The sequence below is a fragment of the Erythrolamprus reginae genome, chromosome 1 (assembly GCF_031021105.1).
Source record: "Erythrolamprus reginae isolate rEryReg1 chromosome 1, rEryReg1.hap1, whole genome shotgun sequence".
Classification (NCBI taxonomy): domain Eukaryota; kingdom Metazoa; phylum Chordata; class Lepidosauria; order Squamata; family Dipsadidae; genus Erythrolamprus; species Erythrolamprus reginae.
The window spans coordinates 374,657,657-374,678,280 of NC_091950.1; the positions used below are offsets into that span (position 1 = coordinate 374,657,657).

General features: G+C 43.4%; 1 protein-coding gene across 7 annotated transcripts in view; it reads left to right on the forward strand.

The window, feature by feature from the left end:
* The window catches only part of ANAPC1 (anaphase promoting complex subunit 1), an 84,965-nt gene that overhangs the window by 39,710 nt on the left and 24,631 nt on the right, over positions 1-20,624 (forward strand). For all 7 annotated transcript variants that reach the window (XR_011557521.1, XM_070734627.1, XM_070734626.1 and 4 more), the window contains exons 27-35: positions 3,112-3,230; positions 4,612-4,883; positions 6,576-6,810; positions 8,904-8,995; positions 9,202-9,336; positions 11,075-11,157; positions 11,991-12,069; positions 16,342-16,416; positions 17,763-17,839. Coding sequence is in view for 6 of the 7 variants with exons in the window: in XM_070734627.1 (XP_070590728.1) it covers positions 3,112-3,230; positions 4,612-4,883; positions 6,576-6,810; positions 8,904-8,995; positions 9,202-9,336; positions 11,075-11,157; positions 11,991-12,069; positions 16,342-16,416; positions 17,763-17,839 (1,167 nt within the window). In the remaining variant the exon portion in view is untranslated. The remainder of the gene's footprint in view (positions 1-3,111; positions 3,231-4,611; positions 4,884-6,575; positions 6,811-8,903; positions 8,996-9,201; positions 9,337-11,074; positions 11,158-11,990; positions 12,070-16,341; positions 16,417-17,762; positions 17,840-20,624) is intronic.

The window sequence follows — 20,624 nt, forward strand, 5'->3', positions numbered from 1 at the left end:
GGATCACGTCATCTCCCTCAGCCAGGGGTCCCTGCAACATCCGGATCCCCAATGGCTACAACTAACCGTATGGCACTTGAGCGGCACAGACTGAGACATCTAGAGTTGTCGGAGAAGGTCATTGACACAATACAGGCCGCAAGGCGCCCTTCAACCTCTCGGATTTACCAAGCGTCGTGGGCGGCCTTCTGCAGGTTCTGCGACAGAGCAGGCAGGAATCCCAGAGATGCTTCCGTAATTACGGTATTGGAATTCCTCCAGTCAGGGATAGATCGGGGATTAGCCCCCAACACCCTGAGGAGACAGGTAGCGGCACTTGCTACCATGGTCCAGACATCAGAAGCTCGATCTCTAGCCTACCATCCACTAGTTAGAGACTTCATTCGGGGTGCTACAAACAGACACGCACCTCCGGTTAGGAGGTTTCCATCTTGGGACCTCACACTAGTGCTACAAGCGCTCACGAAACCACCTTTTGAGCCATTAAGGACGGTTTCCCTACGGATCCTTTCCATAAAAACGGCCTTTCTAGTGGCAATCACGTCGGCACGCAGGGTCTCTGAGCTTTCAGCCCTTTCTGTGAGGCCGGATTTGTGTATATTCCATCCCGACAGGGTGGTACTCCGTCTGGATCCCACCTTTATTCCAAAGGTGAATACACAGTTTCATAGAAAGCAGGAGTTGATCCTGCCGGACTTTTGCACACATGGAAATCACCCTTCCGAACTACGTTGGCATAAGGTGGATGTCAGAAGAGCCTTAAAAATATATATTAGGCGAACTGAACCGTTCAGGAAATCAGAGAAACTGTTTGTCTCTTTCTCTCAACATCACATGGGACTTGGAATCTCAGCCAAATCCATTAGTCGTTGGCTAAAAGATTGCATCACGGAGGCCTATAGAGCGGGTGGACACACCGTTCCAGCAGGACTAACGGCCCACTCGACCAGGAGCGCAGCTGCATCGGCAGCCTGGTCCACGCAGGCTTCTATCGATGACATCTGTAGAGCAGCTACCTGGGCAGCACCATCTACGTTTATTAAACATTATAAGTTGGATTCGTTTGCTTCAGCGGAGGCTGCATTCGGCAGGCGTGTTCTACAGAGAGTTTGTGCATCTCCAACGTCCCTTTCAAGACCTTCTCCCTCCCATGGACCTTAAAACTTTGGCATATCCCATGCTGGACTCTCCTTCCAGCTGCAGTGGAGAAGACCCGTTGTACCTACCTGAACGGTCTTCTCGATGCACTGGAAGGAGAGTCCAAACCCACCCGGCATGTTGAGTTCAAGGGTCGCCGGAGATGGGAGTTATAGTTATGTTTTGGCAATAAAATTTGGTTATCCTCTTACATAGTTTTTTCGTTTTTAAAACTGGGCTCATGGGAGCAGTGTGGGGGCGGTGCCTAATAATTTATGTAAATTTTTCACTCAGTCTCTACCAATGGGATTGGTTAATAACCCATGCTGGACTCTCCTTCCAGTGCATCGAGAAGACCGTTCAGGTAGGTACAACGGGTCTTCCCTCTAATTTTTTGGGGGGGTGGGCGGAAAAGTATAGTGTCTGAGTGGCAGTCCCTTCGGGACTGGGCGGCACAAAAATAATAAACAAACAAACAAACAAATAAAAAACCCACCCTATTTTGCCTCAGAGAATTTCAAAATAAAATACTGTACTGTGTGTCTATAACAGTGAGCTCATAATAGGGCAACTCTATCAATATCAAAATGCCACTTAAATAGTTGAGCTAGTTTCAAACTAGATTTTGATTTTCTTTCTCTCTTCCTTACTCCCATTCTTTTTCTTTTTCTTTTCCTCCCTCTCTTTTTTCTATCTGTTTCTCTCTCTTCCTCTCTTCCTCTCTCTCTCCTTCCCTCTCACTCTTTCCCTCTCGGCTTCTGGGCAGGTTTGGAAAACTCTGAGTTGATGATGATTTTTAAGTGAGCGATTGCTCACTGCTCAGCTTAGAGGGAACTATGGGTCCCACTCGTCATCTTCAAGCTGGTGCTTCTGTCCTTGTTCTAGGGCGAACACAGCGAGACCAGAGCTGCCTTCCTTCCACATCCAGCCACCAGTATTTATAGAAGGAAGGCAGCTCAGGTTTCGCTGTGTTCGCCCTAGAACAAGGACAGAAGCACCAGCCTGAAGAGGACGAGTGGGACCTCGGCCCCTTTCAATAAATCTGACACATGAAACTCTGAGAATGTAACTCACAGAGTTCCACAAAGAGGCTTACGTGAGCATCTGTGAGAAGTATCTTAGCTATGCATATTCATGCATCAGCAACACTTAGATTTGAAGTCTTTCTCTTAAGTGACTGATGCAATTGTAAAGCAATCTATTATAGCATGCTTCTTATTGTTTTACAGTTGCACTATACTCTCTTTTTATTCATTCATCTTTATTGAATTTAATTTAAGAAATATATATGCTGCTCCTCCCAAAGCCGCTCACAATAAATAGTCATTTTATAATGGAAGAACTTTGGTCCATATATATGTGTAACATATTTATTGAGAGTCAGTTTGGTGTAAACGATTAAGGTACCTGGATGAAAACTGTGATTAGCCACAATCCTGCATGAAGCCATCTGAGTGACTTTGGGCCAGTTACTCTCTCACACCCAAGGAGGCAAAACCACTTCTGAAATTCCCTTGCCAAGAAAACTGCAGGGACTCATCAAAGATGTTTATTTATTTTTATTTATTCAATTTTTTTATGCCGCTCTTCTCCTTAGACTCAGGGTGGCTTACAACATGTTAGCAATAGCACTTTTTTAACAGAGCCAGCCTATTGCCCCCACAAATTGGGGTCCTCATTTTACCCACCTTGGAAGGATGGAAGGCTGAGTCAACCTTGAGCTGGTGATGAGATTTGAACCACTAACCTGCAGATTTAGCAGTCAGCTTTAGTGGCCTGCAGTACTGCACTCTACCCACTGTGCCACCTCGTCTCTTTATAAGTTGCTAGGAGTTGCTATAAGTTGCTAGGAGTCAACACTAACTTGAGAGCACAACTCTCCCCCCCCCCCCGCTGTCCCATATTTATTAATATCAGCAGTTGGCCTTCTGTTTGTTTAAAATATTGTTGCTTACACCCTCTTTTCTGTTACAGGCTTTTGCAGTTGTGTCAAAGAACTATGGCTCTCCCTTTGGGAAGGGGGATGTTTACTTTGTTTTCTTATCACCCAGTTCCAACGGAGCCATTGCCTATTCCCAAACTGAACCTGACAGGTATATTCTGTTGAGTGATGCATGCCTTGATGTGTATTTCAGTGATGACATGAAATTACTTATGCTAAAATTATGTTTTATCAACAGTATTTTATCATCCTAGCTGGGGAATGATGATAATTGTAGTGTGATCCCTAAAATTGGCATTTTCCTATTAAAGGACACTCCAAATTCCAGCCAAAATAGCTTTACCTATTTCGCCGTGCCAATCTGCCTCCGCCTCCAGCCCTGTATTTAGTGCAGCCGTTGGCTATCGCAAATTTGTCCATCCCAAGTCTTCAATGTTTTGTGGAAAGGGGTATTTAGGAACCAGGATCTTTAGATGTTAAACTGATGAATGCACTGTGAGGGAGAGAACCAGCCAAGACAGCTATTGCAGCCACCACATCAATTGCTACAATTTTGTTTATGCATTCATTTATTTTTGGGACCCGAGAGGTGTTACAGAATTGGGAAGAATCATATTGTGTAGAATTGGGAGGTTCTCCCGTGTATATTATGCTGTCTCTTCCTGAACTGTTGACTGTATGACTGTAACTTGTTGCTTATATCCTAAGATTTTTATTAATTTTGCTTCTTCATTGCTTATTTGACCCCTATGACAATCATTAAGTGTTGTACCACATGATTCTTGACAAATGTATATTTTATTTTATGTATGCTGAGAGCATATGCACCAAGACAAATTCCTTGTGTGTCCAATCACACTTGGCCAATAAAATTCTATTCTATTCTAAAAAAACTGTGCTTGTGTAGGATAGGGGGCAAAACTCTGTATCCAAACCTGTTCTGCTGTTCAGAGTTAATCTAACATTCCTTCATTCTCCTATCTTGCACTTGTCCTTTTTTCAAACAGTCCCAAATAATTTCCCTTTGTATTAAATAATCTTTGGATTATTTTCTTTGCTTTGGAGTGCATTTTTTGAAGCACCAAAGCGCCTTGTGTTCAACAGAATTTCTCAAAGAATTTCTAAAGCACTTTGTCAGCGCTTTGGAAGCTGTATTGCAGTGGTTCTCAACCTTTTTAATGTTGCAACCCCTTAATACAGTTCCTCATGTTGTGGTGACTCCCAACCATAAGTCTAGTGCCAATTCTCCCAATAGAGCTTTGAGCTGATTGGCAGGAAAGTCAAAGGGACACCCCCACTGTAAATGCCTGATTGGTTGGATTGTAAGAATATGTTCCAAGGCACCAGAAATTTGTCTTTTCCCATGGTCTTAGGCGACCCCTGTGGAATGGTCATTTGACTCCCAAAGGGGTCCCGACCCCCAGGTTGAAAACCTCTGCTGTATTGCATTAAAAAAAAAAACAGAATGAGAAAACTTGTCTGTATTGTTGTTTTACACTTCATTTTTAATTTTAAAAAATCCTCCTATGTAGGCCGGGCTCCCCCTAGAAATACCACAGTGGATCTCAACAGTGGGAACATTGATGTGCCTCCTAATATGGCTTGCTGGGCAAACTTTCACAATGGTGTGGCTGCTGGGTTGAAGATCGCCCCGGCTTCCCAAATAGACTCTGCGTGGATTGTCTACAACAAGCCCAAAAACGCTGAACTTGCCAATGAATATGCGGGCTTTCTCATGGCTCTTGGTTTGAATGGCCATCTCACAAAGCTTGCAACTCTCAATATCCATGACTACTTAACAAAGGTGAGGCCATAATTCAAAAGTTAGAGGTAGATAATGTTTTCTTTGGGCCAATGTTTATGTTCTCTTCTTTATATTGGGAGAGATAGGATTATCACACTGAAAGCCGCTTCACAAACTGAACAGGCCCACTGATTTAACTGAGTAGTGAATTTCCTAACCATTTAATTCATTGTAGTGACTGGCATGGCATGGATGTTACATTAGTCATACAATTTTAATTATATTATTAGTTGTAATGCAGAATCTGTTCTGTAGATAGCTGTCTTGTATTGACGGTAACATATTGATAGTTCATGATGCAAGTTTTACAAATACAGTAGTACCTCGTGATACGAACCCTTCGTCATATGAACTTTTCGAGATACGAACCTGGGGTTTGGAAAATTTTTGCCTTTTCTTAACGAACTTTTTTCGCCTTATGAGCCCGCCGCCCATATGCTGAACCCAGAAGTGCGGCAGAAGTTCGGCAAAAGTTCGGGTTCGGCGTTCGGGTTCGGGAGGCTGCTGAGAAGTGCCGCCAATCGGCTGTCACCTTTGCAGAAGAGCTGCGGAGCTGTCGGCCGGTTGGGAGGCTCAAACGGAGGTGGGGAATCCCAATAGGGAATTCCATGGGCGGAGCTTTGATGTCACGGAGACGTCCTTCCTGGCCGGCGGAGAAGCACCCCGGTGTTTCGGAAGGTGACAGCCGGGCGGCGGTGCTTCTTGGCGGCCTCCCTAACCCGAACCTGAACTTTTGCCGAACTTCCGGGTTTGGCATTTGGGAGAACGCTGAGAAGCGCCCGGCTGTTTCAAAAGGTGACAGCGGGGTGCCGTTTTTGCATTTTTTTTTTTTTTGCTTGCATGCATTAATTGATTTTACATTGTTTCCTATGGGAAACATTGTTTCTTCTTACAAATGTTTTGCTTTACAAACCTCCTTCTGGAACCAATTAAGTTTGTAAGACTGTATACTGAATATTAACGTGTTTTATGAATTTTTACAGAATTTTCTGTGCTGCAATTTTGATAGCAATTTTTACACTTAGGGCAATGTCTTCATAAGCTACTATTAATATATAATTAATATATTAATATAAATTGTAGTGCAATTTAAAAACCATGTCACTAACCCATAAAATAAGGTCTTGGTTGTTCCCAATGGTGGCTTGTAATAGTACTTCTCTTTAGGCAAGATATGGTATCTGATTTCTTTGAATCTCCTCCTTTCCACTGTTATCTTTCCCCATCAGAAATCTTTCCAGCAAAAAATAACTGTAATTGTTTCAGTGGAAAGGTGGAGATTATTTCACCGTATATGAACATGTTTCCCATGAGCCAGAAAGCTCTCATTGCTCCAAAGGATATATAAATTTTTAAAAGTTAATAACAATAATCTTGCAATGAGTTTTAATTTTAAGCGTAGTATGCACAGTATGTGTGCTTTTGTAGTATAGATAAACCTCATTTAGCAACCACAATTGGGACGGGGAAGTTGGTTGCTAAATGAGTGAAACCATGACTATGCTTTTGATCTTATTTCAGCCTTGTGCTATTGACATGCAAAAGCTATAAACACAAATGGTTTTTATTTTTACTTCACCAATGTAACTGCGAATGATCAGTAAACAAGGCAGATAGTAAATGAGGAGTGCCTGTATTGCCTTGGATTCATTCATGCTTCTGATCAAGATGGTTTTTTCTCCCTAATGGCAGGGCCATGAGATGATGAGCATTGGGCTGTTGCTAGGCGTTTCTGCTGCCAAGTTGGGCACAATGGATATGTCTATCACCCGGCTACTAAGTATCCATATACCGGCTCTTTTGCCTCCGACTTCCACCGAGCTGGATGTTCCTCATAATGTGCAAGTGGCGGCTGTGATAGGAATAGGCTTGGTGTACCAAGGGACGGCTCATAGGCACACTGCTGAAGTTCTGTTGTCAGAAATAGGTAAGGAGGAAGCTGGTTGGGATTAGGTCTGTATTCTACACAAGGCAACTATGGTCTGAATGATTTACATACTGTTGTCTTGCAAAGCAAAGGTGACCAATTACGCTAAGACGAGGGAAACTCTTAAAGCAGCTGAGATGAATGCTTACCTTAAATATCAACCAATCAAATATATGTAGCTGTCCATCTCATGAGAAGTAACTCTGAATGATGTGCAACGATGTAATAAAACATACATAAAGACAAGCTTTAAAAGTACAAAAATTCAACATTAAAAATAGAAGTTAATTAAAAGTGTGCAAACCCTAGGCAGTGAAAGAATGAATATACACTGCTCAAAAAAATAAAGGGAACACTTAAAAAACAGAATATAACTTCAAGTAAATCAAACTTATGTGAAATCAAACTGTCCACTTAGGAAGCAACACTGATTGACAGTCAATGCAAATGGAATAGTTGTACAAATGAAGTATTCAATGAGAATATTTCATTCATTCAGATCTAGGGTGTGTTATTTGAGTGCTCCCTTTATTTTTTTGAGCAGTATATTATCCACCTCCATAATGGATAATAATAAATAATAATAATAATAATAATGGAGCCAAGCGTATCTCAGGTTCCCTAAGATATTACGTCCTACCCCCCAAAATTAGCCCTAATTAAGACCCTACCCGTCCCGGGGTGCAATGGGTAGGGTGAGGTAAAAATTAAGTTAGGGTGGGGATGGACGTGGAGTTGCCCTACTTACCAAGCTTCACACATCCCAACACATGCCTCGTCTTCTGCGGTCGCTTCTTCTGGGGCTGCTTGCCATAGCTCACATGCATTGCCCCCGGCCTCCGTTTTGCTGTCAGAGCTTTCTGGAAAGCCCTCTGCAGCCAATAACAGAGCTCTTTTATCGGCTGCGGAGGGCTTTCTGGAAGTTTCTGATGGTGAAATGGATGCTGGGGATTATGCGCACATCAAACCGGACCTTGTTTCTTGGTTGCAGAGGGCTTTCTGGAAGGCCTGGTGATAAAATGGAAGCCAGGGTGTGTGTGCTGCACAGGTCAATCTGAAGCTTTATTTCTCAGCTGCAGAGGGATTTCTAGAAGGCAAAATGACAAAATGGAGATCAGGGATTAGGCGTGCAAGCGACGGCAAGCGGCCACAGATGTGAGCCAGCAGTTGGCTGCTGGGTGGGGCTGTTGGTACCACCATGGCAAGGTGAGGTTGGATAGTTCTGGTTATCTTAAAAAATGAGTTGAAATGTGAAAAAATGGTCTGAACATCTGAGGACCATCAGGTGTGTCTAAACTTTTTAGTAGTAAAAAATAGTTTAGATATGTTGTGGTTGGCTTCAGGCCAGCTCCTGTGGTTGCTGATTTTGACGCAGAGGAGTGAGAGTTTGCAGAAGACCAGTCTGGCTGGAGGACGAATCAGACAGTGAGCCAGAATTAGAGGCAGGGAGGGAAATGGGCAGGAAGGGACTGGATAGACAGAGAGGGGAATGGAGTCAGTCAGATCTCCAGCCAGAGGTTCATCTGAATCAGAAGGGGAAGAGTTAATGAACAATCCTATTCTGAATGTTTGGGTGCGGAGAATGCTGGGAAGACTACGCAAACACAGCTACGCAAATGCAGAAACAAATTATAGGTCACAGGTGATAAGACTTAATGACGCTGCTGGAACCTTGAAAAAGGGGAGGATTGGAGTGATTTGTGTGGGAGTCTATCGTTCAGCGTTGAAGAACATTTGATTAATTGTGGTTTGGTGTTTGCTGTGGATTTCTTGACATTTTGCCATTCAATTTGTGAGTTATTTCTGACAGACGTAAGCCTAAAAGGCTCCTGCACTGACTGGAGTAATTAACTCTGACCTATTGAACTCTTAAACTAACAATTGCTCTGAAATTCTATGGTTTGCAGTTTTCTGAATATAAAGAACAATCCTTGTTTGATTTTTACAAGTTTGCGTGTGTGTGTTTGATTAATTACTTTGTTCCTGAGTGGCTTGAGGCCAGGCAGAACAAGATATATTGAATAAAAATGGTATGTTACCTTGCTCATTTTAAAAGTTGATTAATAGTTGAATTTATGTATATACTTATTTAGGGCGTCCCCCAGGCCCTGAAATGGAATATTGCACCGATCGAGAGTCCTATTCACTGGCTGCTGGCTTAGCTTTGGGCATGGTTTGTCTTGGGGTAAGTGTGATCCCCCCCCCCCCCCCCAAATTTTTGTGTCATGTCAAATTATTTGCTGTGTTTTACTTCACAACCTGCAACTGTCAATTGGCTGAACAAGTTGCATGTTTCAGTTTCCCTTCAAAAACAAGACTTGAATTGAATCATATTTTCTCTTGAGTACAGAATGTAAATGAAATGCTTAGCATTGATGGTTTCTTCTTCAGCACGGCAGCAATTTGATAGGCATGTCAGACCTGAATGTGCCGGAGCAGCTCTATCAATATATGGTTGGTGGCCACCGGCGTTTTCAAGCTGGAATGCACCGTGAAAAACACAAATCTCCAAGTTATCAAATTAAGGTAATGTTTTATTTTTCCAACATTGTGCAGAAAATCAATCTATTTACCTAAGTCAGTGATGGTGAACCTATGGCATGAGTGCCACTGGCAACACGAGGAGCAATATCTGCTGGCACGCAAGCCATTACCGTATATCAGCTCAGATGTGCATGTGCGTGCCGGCCAGGTGATTTTTGGCTCGCCCAGAGACTCTGGAGGGCATTTTCGGCTTCCGGAGAGTCTCCAGTGGGATGCCCTCATCACCAAGAGGCTCAACTACTGTAACGCTCTCTACATGGGGCTACCTTTGAAAAGTGTTCGGAAACTTCAGATTATGCAGAATGCAGCTGCGAGAGCAATCATGGGCTTCCCTAAATATGCCCATGTCACACCAACACTCTGCATTGGTTGCCGATCAGTTTCCGGTCACAATTCAAAGTGTTGGTTATGACCTATAAAGCCCTTCATGGCACCGGACCAGATTATCTCAGGGACCGCCTTCTGCCGCACGAATCCCAGCGGCCAGTTAAGTCCCACAGAGTGGGTCTTCTCCGGGTCCAGTCAACTAAACAATGCCACTTGGCGGGACCCAGGGGAAGAGCCTTCTCTGTGGCGGCCCCGGCCCTCTGGAACCAACTCCCCCCAGAGATTAGAATTGCCCCCACCCTCCTTGCCTTTCGTAAGCTACTTAAAACCCACCTCTGCCGCCAGGCATGGGGGAATTAAGACTTCTCCCCCTAGGCCATTACAACTGTATACATGGTATGTTTGTATGTATATTTGGTTTTTATATATTAAGGGGTTTTAATTTGCTTTTAGTATTGGATTTTATTGTATATTGTTCATGATTGTTGTTAGCCGCCCCGAGTTTTTGGAGAAGGGCGGCATATAAATCCAATAAAACTTGAAACTTGAATTTTTGCCTCTGGAGACTGGGGAGGGCAAAAAATGGGCCTACTAGACCCACCAGAGTTTGGGGAATGGGCTGTTTTAGGCCTTCAGAGGGCCCCCAGGGAGCAGGGGAGGCTATTTTCGCTGTCTCCAGGCATTGAATTATGGATGTGGGCACTCGTGCATGAACACACATTTTTGGCACCCTAGGAAAAAAATCACCTGGCACCAGCACTACAGAGATGCAGTATGGGCAACAGATTTTTGTGTGTGTGTGTGCATTTCTGCTATTTGCCCCATTCACCTTTTTCTTAGTTAGAACCCTTATTTATTTGCCCCTGTCACACAAACAGCTTCATAGGATCATCCACATTACCACTTGTAAAGCTCATGTGTTCTATTTAATATGGAACTTTCTCAAGTATCTTCCTTGCTTTTTAAGCCTTGGTTGATTCTATCTGTAATTGACTGTGAGGATAATCTCAAAGAATGGGAAAGGCTTGCAACCCCAGCAACCGCCAGATAAGAGAAATATGAGGCAAAGCAAGAATAAAGTTTGAAAAAGTGTTTCTCCTTCCCTAATTCTCTTTAGGATAAAAGCCGAGTGCCTTTTACAATTGCAAGATTCTATTACTGTAATCCTATAAACTTGTTGCACGTTTAATTTTCAATGCAGTATTTCATCGCATACCATTTTTTTTCAAACACCTTCCTAATTAAAATGTATAGTTTTGATTTGAGAACTGCTTCGTAGACTTCATGGAGAAGTATAAAATATGGTTCCCATATTGAATTAGGAAGTGTAAATTAGCTCATAGCAAGTATCCATCACTATAGGATTTAAACTGTATGTATGTTTTACTAACAGGAAGGAGATACTATAAATGTGGATGTAACTTGCCCAGGTGCAACTTTGGCATTAGCCATGATCTATCTCAAGACCAACAACAGGTATGAGGCTAGGAGATATGGTTAGATACAATGTCTGGCACACTTAAGATCAGGGGATTGTCTCGCGTTTAGACTACAGCAAGCTATAATAGTACAAACTTTTGTACCTTAGGAAAAAAATAGTCATGTTACTCTTCCCAAGCAATCTATTTGTCCCTACCCTAGTTACCTTTAAATATGAATGGTTAACTGCATTGGTTAGATTCAGTTTCACAGCTGTGCTTCAGAGCATACTATTGCTCAAGCACCTTCTGGAACTTTTTAAAGCAGCAATCTTTTTGGGGGTTGTGTGGCAGCTGCAGATCAGGGGTCTCCAACCTTGGCCACATTAAGACTGGTGGACTTCAACTACCAGAATTCCTCAGCCAGCTTTAAAGTGATGAAGATTGGAGGCCCCGCTGTAGATGATGAAAGAGTGAAGTGCAGAATTTCCTTAAAACATTGCTTCATAGAGCATTTCCACTGTTTGTTATATACTGGTATCAAAATAACATTTTAAACTACTTACATTTTTGTTAAAGTAGTAATTTAAACTAGGTATGTTTAAGGGTAGTTCCACCTTCAGAATCTTCAGATATGTTGGAGACTTTAGCATTCAATACATATAAGAAAAATATGGAATTTGGACTGAACAAGAAGCGATGATCCCTTTGTATTTTTTTGAATGTGTAAGGACTATAATAGCTGGGCAGTGGATCTGGGAGGTTAAAAGAAAAATACATAGTATAGCAATAGCAAATTCAGCCATTTAAGATGTGTTCAAGCATTTTCCGATGCTTTATTAGGCAAGCTATTTTAATTTATAATTCTGCTTTTATCTTATATTTTGTTAGATCGATTGCTGATTGGCTTTGTGCTCCAGACACAATGTATTTGTTGGACTTTGTAAAACCAGAATTCCTTTTACTGAGGGTATGTTTGCCTTTATTCTATTGGAAAGGATGCAGCTCAAAATAAAATGATAGTGTGCACTGTTATATTAAATCTGTTTAAGTATACAGTGATCCCTCGAGTTTCACGATCTCGATCTTCGCGAAACGCTATATCGCGATTTTTCCACCCGATGACGTCACTCTCTTCCTTCCTTTCTCATCTTTCTTTCTCTCTCTCTTTCTCTATCTTGCTTCTTCCTCTCTCACACTCTCTTCCTCCCTCTCTCATCTCTTTCTTTCCTTCTCTCTCTTTCTCTATCTCTCCCCCTCTTGCTGGCGGGCGGCGGGCGAGCGGGGGCATCAGCGAGGAGCCGGGGTTTCCCCTTTGCGTGGGCGGCTGGGAAACCCCGATCTTCATCTGCTCGCTGCTGCTGCGCCGAGCAGATCAGCTGCTGGGCGGCCGAAGGAACCTTCCCTGGGTCTTCCCCCTCTTGCTGGCGGGCGGGCGAGCGGCGGGCATCAGCGAGGAGCCGGGGTTTCCCCTTTCCGTGGGCGGCCGGGAAGACCCAGGGAAGGTTCCTTCGGCCGCCCAGCAGCTGATCTGCTTGGTAGCGCAGCAGCAGCGAGGAGCCGAATCGGGGTTTCCCCGCACGCAAAGGGGAAACCCCGATTCGGCTCCTCGCTGCTGCTGCGCTACCGAGCAGATCAGCTGCTGGGCGGCCGAAGGAACCTTCCCTGGGTCTTCCCGGCCGCCCACGGAAAGGGGAAACCCCGGCTCCTCGCTGATGCCCGCCGCTCGCCCGCCCGCCAGCAAGAGGGGGAAGACCCAGGGAAGGATCCTTCGGCCGCCCAGCAGCTGATCTGCTCGGTAGCGCAGCAGCAGCGAGGAGCCGAATCGTGTTTCCCCTTTGCGTGGGCGGCGGGGAACGCAAACTCCACCATCTACGCATGCGCGGCCATAGAAAAAAAGGGCGCGCATGCGCAGATGGTGTTTTTACTTCCGCAACCCTACATCGCGAAAAATCGATTATCGCGAGGGGTCTTGGAACGGAACCGATAATAGAGGGATCACTGTACTACAGATTATCTTTGCCAGGTAGTTCAATCACTCATTCCAATGTTCCACTTTGCACTTTTTATTGATTGTGCACTGAGCTAGCTTTTAAAAGCACAAAGAGATCCATCCTGCCACAGTTCAGCTCGTTTTGCATTTTGCATGCAAGACTTACTATGGCTTACCGAGATAATAGGCAGCAAAGCACCACATGTCTGCGATATTTATATTCATATTCCATGTGATTCAGTAGAGTTTGTAACATTTAAGAAATCATCCTTTTAAATTTTTCAGCAGCATACATTTAAATCAGATAGGATTGCACGGCTTAGTTGAATCTAATAAAGCCGTTGCCTAAAAAATAAAGCATCGGGTATATTGTATTCCAAAATGCAAAATGTATTTCTGGGACCTAATCTGCTTGGCAAAATCATGATGGATTCATCTGTGTTATTACAAACAGCATTAGACTGGGACTGGCACATTCTATTCCCATTGTTCTTTCTGGGAGGTTTATGCTCATATTTAAGATATATTTAAATTAAACTTAAGAAGGGTTCATTGCTGGTTTTAAAATTTTATGCTAGCAATGACAGAAATGTATTTTAAAACATTTTTAACCATAAACATAAGCAATCTTCCCCACAATGATGTTGGCAATTTTATCTTAGTTATGTGCTTTCAAATATTTCTAGATAATTCATGACAGTTTGATATTACCAGACAGTGAGAAAAGAAGTATAGAAATTGGTTTATTCTTCTAAAGCAGAGGTCCCCAACCTTTTTTGCACCAGGGACCGGCTTTAAGCTAGACCAGTTTTCCATGGCCCGGTGGGGGGGGGGGAGCTAGCTGTCAGCGGCGCCGTAAAAGGGGCGATCAAGAGAGGAATGGGTGAATGAATGGACGGAGGGTGGGAAGGAAGGAAGGAAAGAGGGAAGGGACAGGAACAGAAGAAGGGTGCAAAGGAAGCAAGGAAAGGTGTGAAAGGGGAGAGTAAGAGAGGAAGGAGTGAAAGAAGGGAATGAGGGAGGAAAGAAGGGAGGAAGGAAAAGGAAAGCAAGAAATGGAGGGAGGAAAGGAAGGAAGGAAAGAAAGAAGGGGGGAAGGGACAGGAACAGAGGAAGGAAGCAAGGAAACTTATGAAAGGGGAGAGTAAGGGAAGAAGGGAGGAAGGAGAAAGAAAAGAAGAAATAGAGGAAGGGAAGGTAAAAGAGAGAAAGAAAAAGAGCAAGAAAGAAAGCAAGAAAGAGAAAGAAAGAAAGAAAGAAAGAAAGGCAACTTCAAAGAAAGGCTCACTGATCATCTCTCACTCTCTCTCTCTTTCTATCCCTCTTTCTTTCTTTCTCTTCCTTTCTCTCTCTCCTCTTCCTTTATCTCCTCTCTCTCTCTCTCCCTCTCTCTTTCTCTCCCCCCTCTCTCCCCTTTCCCTCTCTCTCTCTCTCTCTCCCTCTCTTGCTATCTCTCCCCCCTTTCCCTCTCTCTTTCTCTCTCTCCCTCTCTTTCTCTCCCTCTCCCCTCCCCCTCTCTCTTTCTCCCTCTCCCTCTCTTTCTCTCTCTCTCCCCCTCTTTCTCTCTCTTCTTCTCACTTTCTCTCTCTTGTTTTCTTTCTGTCTCTTTTGCTTTCTCTCTCACTCTTTCTTGTTTTCTTTCTCACGCTCTTTCTCTCTCTTGTTCTCTCTCTTGCTATCTCTTTCTCCCCCCCTTTCTCTCACTCTCTCTTTCTCACTTTCTCTCTATCTTGCTGTCTGTTGCTATGACTCACTCTTGTTCTCCGTTCTTCTCAGCGGTGACGCGCGCACGCCCTGCCCGCCTCACCTTTGCGAGAGCACTTTCGCCCCAGGCTCTCAGCAAGGGGGTTTGCAGGAGAGGTGGGGCCGGCGAAGGTGATATTCAATGTCGGGGGCGCACAGGCGGTTGCACGCGCTCCCTATCTCCCTGCTAGCCCACTCGGAATATTCAAAATAAGAAAAGCCTTCGCCGGCAAAGGTTTTTCTTATTTTGAATACTCCGAGTGGGCTAGCAGGGAGATAGGGAGCGCGTGCAACCGCCCGTGCGCCCCCGACATTGAAGACCTCCGCTGAGAAAAGCCTTTGCCGGCATTTCCTCTCGGCGTCAAGGAGGCGCAGCGGCGGGCGGAGAGAGGGAAGGGGGGGCAGCGGCGTCCCTCCTGGCCTTGGCGGGCCGCCCGACCCTCCCCACCTCCTTCAAACGCGGCGGGCGGCGGGGGGAGAGCGAGGAGCCGGTTCCGGCGGGCGCGGGGCTTGGCTGGCTGGCGGGGGGAGCGCCGCTGGTGGTGCGGAAAGGCCGAGGGGGCCCTGGCGCCGCGGACCGGCTGAAAACCCCCAATGGCCCGGTGCCGGTCCTTGGACCGGCGGTTGGGGACCTCTGTTCTAAAGGATTAAATTTAGAGAGACGTATCTTGTATCATTTTTGTCTAAAAAAAAACCCTAGTTATGATTTGGTGGAAATAGAATAACATTTGCTAATGAACAATGATCAATCCATAAAATTCAGAAGAAATCTAGCAACATCTTTTCAAACTAGTGTATGAAATGTCATAAGCTTTTTTGAACTGAGATATATTTCATAAAAATCTATGCCTTTCAATTAAATATTTGAGCCTGTAAAGATGTTACCAGATGACTCCTAATTTGGGCCTACTGTAGATTAAAATGACTCTCCTATAATTTAGAAAATGAAGCACTAAAATAGTGTATATTAAAAGTGGTCACAATTATACAGGAGTATTTTTTGTTTATAAATATAAAATAGGCATTCCCTTGCTGTTCAATGAATTGATTCTATTTTGATTTATTCAACTACATTGACCACCAGGAGACAGATATCATGTGACCGGTTTTGTTCTGCTTGGTTTTAGTTTCCAGTAAAGAGTTGAAGTCCAAAAAATAACATGTGGCTTCTTATGTCTTATAAGTCACAAATAGGACAAAAACTGGTCATGTAATGCCTGTCTCCTGGTGATCAATGTAATGAAGACAGCAAATAGGATATACATTGTGAAAAATTAGAAATATTTCTCCCTGTTTCAAGGGGTATGTATATGTGAATCTGAAAAGAACGTAACACTTTGTACATGTAACATCTGTATTTGTTCTGAGAGTTCAAAGATAAGTGGATTGTATATATCATTCTAATGTATTTAATTTTTTTCTGATTTCTTAAATCACTGCAGTTTCTGATTTTATTATCATAAGTTAATTTTTAACCCTCTTGACTGTTATTTTTCTTGCTTGAAGACACTTGCTCGATGCTTGATCTTGTGGGATGATATAATGCCCAATTCAAAGTGGATTGATAGCAATGTGCCACAAGTAAGTTGCTGCTTTTCAATATGCTTTTTAACCAGTGATATTTGGATTTTCTGTTTTACAAGAATGCTTTGTTCATTAGTGTCCTTGGAGTGTGATTATCTGCTTCTGAACCTCAACTTATTACAGATGAATTTGTTTATTTAGCATGTGGCATTACAAATGAATAGGAAGGTAGGAATACTCCATGGCATTTAGTTAGTTTGTGTGAAAAGATATTTGGCTTCTTTATCATATACTAAAGTGCATTTTAGAGCAGCCCAGGTGGCTGTGCCTTGCAGAACATTTAGAGTAATAGTGTGGTGAAATGATTAAAATGTGTGATGGGCATTTGGGAGACCCAGCTTCAAGTTAACCAGGGAAGGTCACTTTAATAGCAATTGCATTTAGACTTATATACTGCTTCACAGTGCTTTATACCCGTAAGTGGATTACACAGTCAGTCTATTGCCCCCAACAATCTGGGTCCTCATTTTATCCACCTCGGAAGGATGGCAGGCTCAGTCAACCTTGACCCTGGTGAGATTCGATCTGCCAAATTGCTGTCAGCTGATGACCAGCAGAAGTAGCCTGCAGTACTGCACTCTAACCACTATGCCACTACAGCTCTTAAGTCAATCTCTCCTGGCCAAATCTACCCAAGGTTTTTATGAATAAAATGAGAGGATGGAGAGTTTTATATGTTGCCTTGGGGTACTGAACAAATGACTGGATATAAAGCTAGCAAGTGGACAAACCTATTTGGGCAATCATTGTACAATTTCCATTAATCTCCGAAGAAAGACCAGAATTTCTTTCAGCATAGACTGAAAGTCACATTTCTTATATGGAGTCAGTTAGGCAGGATTGTACCCTACTGTGATTGGGGCTATATAATGTAGATTTGCAAGATGCTGAGAATCTCACTTTGATAAACAGATCATAAATGGAAGAAAATGTGAGTGAAGTCCAACTTCTGGGAATCTGAAAACCCTGCCCATCTCTCCCCCCCGCCCTTAATAATTTAGTTGAAAATAACAAGTTCCCCACTAGGTTGCTTGCATTATCCAGAACCTTTTCTAAATGGAACTCCAGGTGGCAGCAATGAGAGAATGATTTTTAGGTTCAGAGAACATTTCTTGCAGAAGATGTTCTGTGGTAGGACAAGAAAAAGTGAATATGTGAAAATTGCTTCCACCCTTGCCCTTGACAGTCTGGTAACTCTCCAGTATATTGCATTGCATTATGTACCATCTCCGCCTGCATAGAAGGCTGGTTGATTGTGTACTTTTTAATAAAAGATTAATTTAAGACTGTGGATGCTTTTTAAAATTGAGAATCACCATTTGCAGTTACTACTTTCCATGTAGATTGTTAGAGAGAACAGTGTCTCCCTCCATGCAACTGAGGTGCCGTCATCGGAAGATCTTAATTTGGAGACCTTGGCGTAAGTAATTGTACTTATTCTTGCAGAATTCTTTAAGCAGGTGAAATAAAGGACAACTCTCAGGCTTATAGTATTAAGATCTATATGCCACTTCATAGTGCATCACAGCACTCTCTAAGCAGTTTACAGAGTCAGTCTAATTTCCCCAAAATCTGCGTCCTAATTTTACTGACCTTAGAAGGATGGAAGGCTGAGTCAACCTTGAGCTGGGTAAGAATGAACTGCCAGCAGTGAGCAGAGTCAGCCTGCCATACTGCATTCTAACCATTGCACAGCTCTATACACATTCATTTCTACGTAAAAATGGCTAAAAAGTGACTGTGAATGCCAGAAACTTGAAAATACAGGTCCTGTGTTTGAAATCAGACTAGTGATTAAATGGAGGGCAGCACTTATTATACTGCAAATACAATTTATTTATTTATTTATTTATTTATTGGATTTGTATGCCACCCCTCTCCGGAGACTCAGGGTGGCTAACAGCAACAATAAAGCAGTGTACAATAGTAGTCTGATGTTAGAAACAATTAAAAACCCATTAATATAAAAAACCATACATACATACCATGCATAGAATTGTAAAGGCCTAGGGGGAAGAGGATCTCAATTCTCCCATGCCAGACGGCAGAGTTGGGTTTTAAGCAGCTTACGAAAGGCAAGGAGGGTGGGGGCAATTCTAATCTTTGGGGGGAGTTGGTTCCAGAGGGCCGGGGCCGCCACAGAGAAGGCTCTTCCCCTGGGTCCCGCCAAGTGACATTCTTTAGTTGACGGGACTCGGAGAAGATCCACTCTGTGGGACCTAACTGGTCGCTGGGATTCGTGCAGTAGAAGGCAGTCCCTGAGATAATCTGGTCCGGTGCCATGAAGGGCTTTATAGGTCATAACCAACACTTTGAATTGTGACCGGAAACTGATCGGCAACCAATGCAGACTGCGGAGTGTTGGTGTAACATGGGCATATTTGGGAAAGCCCATGATTGCTCTCGCAGCTGCATTCTGCATGATCTGAAGTTTCCGAACATTTTTCAAAGGTAGCCCCATGTAGAGAGCGTTACAGTAGTCGAGTTTCGAGGTGATGAGGGCATGAGTGACTGAGCAGTGACTCCCGGTCCAAGTAGGGTCGCAACTGGTGCACAAGGCGAACCTGGGCAAACACCCCCCTCGCCACAGCTGAAAGATGTTTCTCTAATGTGAGGAAGTAACCTTGAAGATCATTATATACAGGTATTTCTTGAATTTCTGGAAGAGAATAATACATGGAATTAGTATTTTCACCCTACCTTTTGTCTTCCCATCCATTGATGTTACTATATAAACTACCAGTGCATATCCCAAAGAATTCTCTGGTTGTGGCAACATAGAGACTCTGGGCCTTTTTTTTGCTTGGGTGCCAAAAGGGTGCGCCCACATGTGTGTGCATGCCCATAATGCAATGCCCTCCCCTCGCCATGTGTGCGCAACCCCTCCACATTGCCTCTCTCCCCATGCACACAAGTCTCAATGAAGCCTCCCGACTTCCAATAGGCCCATTGGGCTGTTTTTCATCCTCCCCAGGCTTCAGGAAAGCCTCTGGAGTCTGTGGATGGTGAAAAATGGGTCAAGTGGGGCTACTGGAAGTTCAGAAAGGAACTGCTGGTAGGCCCATTGGGTACGTTTTTTGCCATCCACAAGCTCCAGAGGCTTTCCTGAAGCCTGGGGAGAATGAAAATGGCCTCCCTCCGCCCTCCGGAAGGCCAAAAATCAACTGGCCAGCATGCACATGTGTAATGGAGTTGACATAGGGTAATGCCTCGATAAGGCCTCAGATAAGGCTCTGCGTGCCACCATCACTGCTCTAGGATGATTCCTCTTGACTCCACCCTCAGGCTTTGCCACTCCTTCTCCTATATTGTAGTCATTGTTTTTCAAATATTAAACTATGATACTTTTCAAATGTTATTGCTGAGTAGAGAAAAGTGCTGATTTCTAGTGTCATCTCATAATACAGCTGGGAGGATCTCCCAGTTCAAATAGGTGGTTTGTGCAGTATATTTGGTAGTTTAGTTGAGGGCTTACGTGAATCCCAAAATGGCTTGTTTCACATTTTTCATTGGATGAAACAAACCTTTTCGTAAGAAATCTAGTAGATTGCATGTCATTTAATAGATTGCATACCACTTAATTTGAAGATGAGAGTAGATTGGTACTTTGGGACCTGATGGGATTTTTAAAATCCAAACCTCTTAAAACAGAGGTGGCTGCTGTCAATTCATCAATATTTCAATGAATCTGTTTGCACGTGTCTTTTAAAACAGGTCAGATTCATGTCTTTGGAAACAGCAGTTTGTGTATGACTCAGCTACTTTCTGAGAAAACAGAACTGTAGCAAGTAGTTAATGAGAAGGAGGTATAGAGAAAGTGAACACATCTCTTAATTGATTCTTTAAACTACTAGGAAATAATTTTCCCACCTCTTTCTTTAGGGCCTGTTTCTAAATTTGCATTAGAGGAAATTAATGTAGTTGGAATGAACTCTATGAAAAGGAACGAGGTGACTCTCAATATTTCATTTCCTTGTTTTCTTCCTGGACCAGTCTTCATTCCATTTTTTCCTTTGGAAGACTAGGATCAACTATATAAAAAGGTCATTATGGAAGGTCTTACCTGAGTTACTAGTCACTGTATCTTGTACAAGCAAAGCTATTTCAAGGCAATTCCTCAGAGACTCAATTCATTTCTTTCGTATTCTCCTCCAGGATTTAAGTGAATGCTGTTTGCCATTGCTGCTTCCCCACTTTTTTTAATA